At 43.1% G+C, this 7,038-nt stretch overlaps 1 protein-coding gene across 6 annotated transcripts in view; it reads left to right on the top strand.

Moving 5' to 3' along the window:
• Window positions 1–454: 454 nt before the first annotated feature.
• Window positions 455–7,038, top strand: part of Raf (Raf oncogene) — a 21,961-nt gene continuing 15,377 nt past the window's right edge. For 5 of the 6 annotated variants that reach the window (XM_070116799.1, XM_070116797.1, XM_070116798.1 and 2 more), the window contains exons 1-6: window positions 475–723; window positions 4,009–4,110; window positions 4,914–5,103; window positions 5,243–5,448; window positions 5,730–5,834; window positions 6,120–6,286. In XM_070116799.1, the coding sequence (XP_069972900.1) occupies window positions 616–723; window positions 4,009–4,110; window positions 4,914–5,103; window positions 5,243–5,448; window positions 5,730–5,834; window positions 6,120–6,286 (878 nt within the window). In that variant the 5' untranslated portion in view covers window positions 475–615. Of the gene's footprint in view, window positions 724–4,008; window positions 4,111–4,913; window positions 5,104–5,242; window positions 5,449–5,729; window positions 5,835–6,119; window positions 6,287–7,038 lie in introns of all 6 variants that reach the window. The other variant, XM_070116794.1, reaches the window with a different exon arrangement.

Here is a 7,038-nt window from a genome sequence, read left to right as displayed (position 1 = left end):
TTTTTATAATGTGTCTTAAATTTAGTAATATTAGATGTAACAGGCGAGGATTTTTGTGCCGAAGCCATGAAAATTATGATTTAATAAAAAGGTTTCTCGGGTCGAGTGTGAAAGGCCACAACCTGTTTATTATCGCATTTCTGCCCTTATGACAATTACAGTTGTTTTTGCCATTCGATCCGCCTCGGACGGCGCGGAGAGACACGCCTGCCCGCTGCCATTCCTCGGCCGGAGCAAAGATTTCATTATTTTCCCGCAAAAGAGATGTCAATAATGACGTTTGCATGTGTTTGGTGTCTGTCTGACAGCTCAGCCCGACGGCGGGGGAAGGGATCGGAGCCTCTCTGAACGGCGTCGGATTTCCCTCCCAAGAGGATCGAGCTCGACGGCCGGGTTCTCGCGTCTATACTTCTGTCGCGACGTTCGGCGGATCTTATTTTCGCGTTTGGTCCTTTCTTTTCCGGGATGTCGCCAGCTCTCCACCTCCACGGCGCCTCCTAGACCCGCCCTGAGCGAAGGAAGACGCCGCCAGCCTCAGAAGCGCCTCCGAGGCCGCGGCGGGGGGCGGGAGCGTGCGCACTAATTTTGGCGGATGATAAAATAAGCAGGTGCAAGATGGCGGGTGTTGGGGATGCAAGGGAACGGGAAAGCACTTCTCCCTCACCTGTCCAGATCCCGGAGAATCATGACGAGATCAAAGACAGAGCGGCCCTGGAGGAAGAGGCAAGTGCAGTCGCCAAGTGTGCGTGTGCTAGGGCGCCGAGGGGGCGGCGGTTGGGGTCAAATGGCGCTTGTTTTGGCGGCCGAGCTTTGTTGACATTCAGGTATGGTCGGTCCGGGTCCTCGCAGGGCCCTCGCCGCCACGGGCCCTCGCCGCCGACGCCCCTGGCCGCGGGCGCCCTCGGGGACGGCGGCGCCCTGGGCGAGGCGCTGCCCCGGGCCAGCCCTCGGCGGGGAGGCGGGGAGGCTCCGGGCGGGGGCCTGGCCTGGGGTCGCGCGGGAGGGCAGGGGGCGGGGGCAGGACAGGGCTGGGTAGGGAAGGGCAGGGCTGGGCAGGATAGGACAGGACAGGACAGGGCAGGACTGGGCTGGGCAGGGTAGGGAAGGGCAGGGCTGGGCAGACGAGGGTGTGTGAGGGCGCAGCGCAAGGGCTGTCCAGAGGAGGGAGTCTTGTGGAGGATTCAGTGGTGGTTGCGCTGCGATTCCTTGCTTTCCAGGTTGTCGTCGATTGGCCTGGGACGAGGCGGGGTGTGGGAATTTGTTTTGCGGTGTGGCTGCGCTTTGGGCATGGAGGTGCTCCTGACTGGGAACTCGGATATCTCAGTCGCTCAGTTGAAATGTCTACAGCAGCAGTGCGTCTCTAAGAAACGCTCGCAGTCTCAGGTGCAGGCTCGGTTTCCAGTGAACCCAAAGATGCGTCAAACTATCTAGAGTACTTTGAGAACGGAATTATTGCAATTGGAGTAATATCTCGGCAATGAAATTTTCAGTGACTCGTAAGGCTTATTGCAGTGAGAAAATAGTTTCAATTCCGTACGTATTGCACAAGGTAAACACTGTATGGAGTTGGATGACTCGGTGAAATCTAGGATTTTGTTTGGATGTAGTTCTTTTAACCTTGTCTTGCTAAAATTGAAAATAATAGTTTTTTAACTGTTGTCTGGGTATCAGATACTACGATCAGTATGAAGTTTTTGATGGATGCTTGGATGTCTTCTAAAATTAAATATATGTATCTGGTGGTAGGTGTGATATGATTTGTGAGGCCAGGAACTCGTCAGACTATGGCAGTGTATACTTTGGCAAGATTCGTCATCCAGTGAAGAGTCTGTTTAGGGTCTTTTGTACAGAATGAAAGTGGAGCAAGTTTACTGGCCTTTGCCAGAGCTCAAAATTTGGCTGTCGCAGTCCCTTCATGCAATCTTACTTTGAATATTTATCCATAAAAACAGTGAAAAAGGAAGTGCAAATCTTTTGAAAGGGCTGTATCTGTGCAGGCAAAATGGCCATGGGCACATCCACCTGTCTGTCAGGTTTTGGGGATATTTGTTTACAACTCTTGACCCATAGAATTAACTTCTGAAAGTAGATTCCCTGCAGTTGCAACAAAGGGGGCTTTTCCGAATCAGGCTGTTTTAATCTTCGTCTTTGAAGGAGAGTAGCTTCATTTTATCAGTCATCCTTGCTTTCATGAGTCTCGAACGCTACATCAACAAACATCATTCAGCAATCCAAATTGTTGTAACTGGGTGGCACTGCCCAAGGGGAGGGTTGAGGCTCTGCCCTCCACACCTCACGGGAAACAGTACCTTGCCGTTGTTTTCACCTCAGTAGCACGGAAAGATAGTTGAAACTGGAAGACTGAGTGGCCTTGAGCAATAATTTTTCTCCATTATTTGTGGCATTATCATTCATGTGTGCAGGTTATTTCTTTATTAATGACTGCAACCTTTTGTCCTCAACAAGAGTATTATCTTCAATTTGCCACGGCCTCCATACCATACAGCCATTAGTCTCTGGTGAGGGTGTCAGTATTGTAAAGAATTACCAAACACTGTTTTTTTAGGTTTTGTTCAGGGGTTCTCAAACAATGGGTTATTATCCTTTGATTTTCTTTTTTATTGTGTTGAGTTTGTAAACCATTGAACATGGATCAGAGATCTAGCACTTAATCTTTTTACATGCTTTTTGTCTATCCTTGTTAACAAAGCTCCCACAACAAATGTAATTGTAGTCATGTTCACAATTTCTGGATATGTAAAGGTACTGTAGTACTGAATTGTTCTTTATCTCCAGGTATTTTAGATATTTTAGATATAGATTGGTATGATACCACTGCTGTTCCATTTGGAAAGAAATAGTTTCATCTTGCCAAGCATACAGCGCCCCCTATCAGCCCTCCCCTTGGGCAATGCCTAAGTGGCACTGTACTCTGAAGAATTACCTTCAGGTTTTTGGTTGAGAGTTTGATTTATGATTTCTGATTTCCAGTATTCTGTTTGTTTCCATTGCTTTTATGTGCATTAGAGTTTGTGTCATTAGGCTTCTTTCTTTCTTTTTTTTCTTCACCCAAACATTTAACTAAATTAAGATCAATTTAGTTTTAAGACTTCTGAAAAGTCAGGCTGTTGTGGATGAGAATCTTTAGTGCATTTTTGATTCTTTTCCGCTCAGAAACAAGAGAGATTCGTGTAGGGTTCTGCTAACATAGTGCCCAGCTGTTTGAGACCAGGACTAATCTCTGTCAGCACAGGAAATACTTGTGTGAGGATACTCCTGTGATAAGTTCAGAGACCACAGCAGCTGTTAATTTGCTTTTACGTGTGGAATTCCCTGTTAGTCTTGGAATGAAATGTTTATCTTCTTTCTCTTGTTAGCTTTAAAGAATCAACAGAGCTAGTGTTGATACCTTGGTTCAGATTTTTGAGGAAACGTGTAAAGAATTATATTTTGTCGATTTGCTATCAACTTATATAATTTTCTTGTGTTTCTCATAAATGTGTGGAATAAAATTTAAGGATATAGATAATCATTTATCAGCTAGGACTTTCTATTTCTGCTTCCGTGTTTAAGCCATAGGAATTTTTAACATTTAGAAAAAATCTTCCGAGTGTGAGGCAATGTACAGGAATGGTCTTCAGGTGTTTCTGACGCGTCATAATATCTGGATTTCTTGAAATGCTTCGTCTCACAGTGTTCGTGCCAAGTTTGTGGTGAATCGATTTATTATGCTTTAGGTGACGTATTGCTTTCACGAAGCTTATCAGTTGCCAGTCCACTAGGATGTAAAACCACCATAAAATTTATCAAGGAAAGCAAGATAAGAGTTTTAATGTTACCTGCCTTTATTCGTGTTCTTTTGCTTCATGTGCTCTGTTTGTTTGTATTTTCAAGTTGTTTGTTGACATTTGGACATTACTTAAATTACATTTTTCATATAGCTAGGTGAATTTGAAAAAATTAGACTAAAGGCTTGGCACATAGGCTTACACTCTCGTCTCTTTCCAGTTGCAAAACATACAGAATATCATCCATCTGACGAAGGAGTACATCGACGACCTCAACTCTCGCTTTGCCGGTTTCCAGCACCCCCCATCTTTATATCTCACGGTAAGTTGTGCTCCGTCCAAGGTAGCAGGATGGTCAACCCATTCATGATGGAAAGGCCTCTCAGATTCAGATTTGTTCCTGGCCCCTGAGGCTCATCATGCCACAAGTCTGACTTGCCTCATTCCTCAAAGTAATCCCTTATTTTCAAATGGCTTCAGTCAGATAATACTTAATTGTAATTATTGATTGATTAGTTAGTTGTATATCATTTGTTACAATGGTTATTCTTTGGTGTGACATGCCCCTTTTTATGCAAGGAATGGCTGGGTTACCATCCTTTGGAAATGAAATTAAACACGTGTCAGCAACATTGCTTGACAGGACCACTACCACGGTACCACGTATAGTAAAGCTGGTGGAATTGTGGTCTCGCAAAAAAACCTACATTTCTGCTTACTATAAGAAAGGAACTAGATATTTGGCAAATCTAAAACCCGATGAAAGGGGTGGGAATCTTGCGAGTAATGGTTTGTTCCTTTGGAATCACTCAAAATTTTCTTCTTGTAGGATTTTGCAGAACAGAAATTGTATTCAGTGCTTTCATAGTCAAGCCATATAGTAATAAAAATTGTTAGTTACTGTTAATGTTATTGTTATTGTCTAGTGTTATTTTTTTTATGATTTTAATATTATTGTTATTATCATTATTATTATTATTGTAATTTTTTATATTAATGTTGGGATTATCATTGTTATCATTATTGTTGTTATCATTATCATTATCATCAGTAGTAGTATCATCATAGTCACATTTCTATGGTCACCACCCCATCCTGGCACTAAAAAAAACCTTCCCTTTGCAGGAGTACACAGAGCTAACTGGAAAGTTGCACAGATTTGAGGCCAAGGAGCAAGAAATATTAGAGCAGTTGACACTTGCAACTGGGCAGACTGCGCAGACAAATGGCTGTCACGAAGATTTACCTGAGGGGCAGACGGCAGCCTCTGCTGAGGAGGTGGAGCCAGGCTATCCGCCTGTGACACAAGCTTCCAGTGAGTACTTGGTAGAGGCCTGTAGATGTATTTCATGCAATACAATGTTTTTCTTGAAAGTATTCTGTTGAAAGCAGATGTGTCAGATCACTTTTCTTTTAGAAAATCCAGTAATTCATGTTTTCTTTGCCCCTAATAGGTAGTAATGGTGTATGTGAAGAAGTGGCACGTTCCACACCACAGTCTCCCCTTCGATCGGTTGTACGGGCGCATTTGCCCAACCAGCAACGTACTACAGTACAAGTGCAGCCGGGACGTACTTTAAAAGAAGCATTAGCAAAGGCTCTTAACTTCCGTAAACTTTCTCACGATGTCTGCATTGTGTACAGAAAAAACAATCCTAAGGTGAGTGAAGCATTGCCTGCGCTAATTGTAGAGAGTGCATTTAACTATATTCGTTGATAAATGAGATGTTACTCCTTTTGATCTTATTCAAATTATTAAAAGTTTGTTGTTCACGTGTGTTTGAGGAGGATCAAAAATACAACCTGTTGTGGATGGTAGATTACCTTTTTCTTTTTTGAGATGTTTGGTGATGGTGGTATAAAGATACGAGATGAATTCCCTTTTGAGTTGCAGCTCTCCTGCTCCCCTCCCATTAGCATTTGTGCTCTTCTTTGGTACAGGTGCGCATGTCTTGGGACTCAGACATTGCAGCGTTAGAAGGAGAGGAAATTGTTGTGGAGGTTCTAGAAAAGTTTCCTGTAACAACATCCATCTCCCACAATTTTGTAAGTGTGATTGCCTGTGTGTGGATTTTGTTTTTATACTTGCTCATTATATTTACTGTCATGCTAATAGAATTGTGATGAGTTGCATCACAGTTGCATTTTTGCTGTCATGCCGATTTACGAGTGATAAATTCAATACAGCTTGATATTATAATTTGGCATAGATTATTGGTTTTCATGCAAGCCTATTAGTCTTCGTCTTTTTGTGCCTTTAGAATTTGATTTCTTGGGATTAATTGGCATGCAAGTGAACAAAAACTAAAGTGGGTCTGGTCCCTCTTTCAGAATAGAAGAACATTCTTTTCTTTGGCATTCTGTGATAACTGTCGACGACTTCTATTCCACGGGTTTGTATGCCGTACATGTGGCTATCGCTTTCATCAACGCTGCTCTGTTGGAGTTCCAACGCTGTGTCAGCAGGATCAGCGTATTACAAATAATATCTACCAGCAGTGAGTTTATTTTATTGTTGTTATTGCTTGGGTGCATAAAAATCTGGGTGTAGATAGGCTATGCCTGTGGAATGAGTGTAATCTGAGGTGTTCATGCCATTTGAGAATCCTCTGATTCAGACTCAAGTTTGGCGTGATCTCCCTTCCGGATTGGCCCAGGTGTGTTGAATTACCTGGGTAACTAGTGGAGCTACCTGTTGCATTCTTTGCCCAAATCATACTATTGGTTTACAGGCAATGATTTGTGGTATATAGTAATTTTTAAAAGTTCTAACATTTTTCAAACTTTTGAAGCCATCTCAGTGTAACTAACATGGAAGGCTGGAAGAACCAAAGTCGGGCTGAGTTTTTCTTGTGGAACTTGGGCTGTAGTGGGATCAGTGTGGACAAATCAGCATTAGATTACTCCCTCTGGAGTGAATTTATCATGAGTACATACTTTTATAAAGGCGCCCTTTCTGAAGTTTGTTTGGGAATATTGAATAGTTACAGGGCAGCCTCCTGGGTGATGGGAGGTCAGGGTGGAACTGTATTTCATGGTGTGATAGGAGATCAGGGTGGAACTGTATTTCATGGTGTAATAGGAGATCAGGGCGGAACTGTATTTCATGGTGTAATGGGTAAGTTGGGATTTTAGCCAAGATTCCCCTTGGCAGCTGGTGTGTAATACAGGCATTATCTACAGATGCCAGTTCATAAATACCCAGAGAAGGTTTTTATACCTTGGATCAACACATTTGAACGATGATTTA

The sequence above is a fragment of the Penaeus vannamei genome, chromosome 39 (genome assembly GCF_042767895.1).
Source record: "Penaeus vannamei isolate JL-2024 chromosome 39, ASM4276789v1, whole genome shotgun sequence".
NCBI classification, from domain to species: Eukaryota; Metazoa; Arthropoda; class Malacostraca; order Decapoda; family Penaeidae; genus Penaeus; species Penaeus vannamei.
This window is presented reverse-complemented; position numbering and strand designations above follow the sequence as displayed.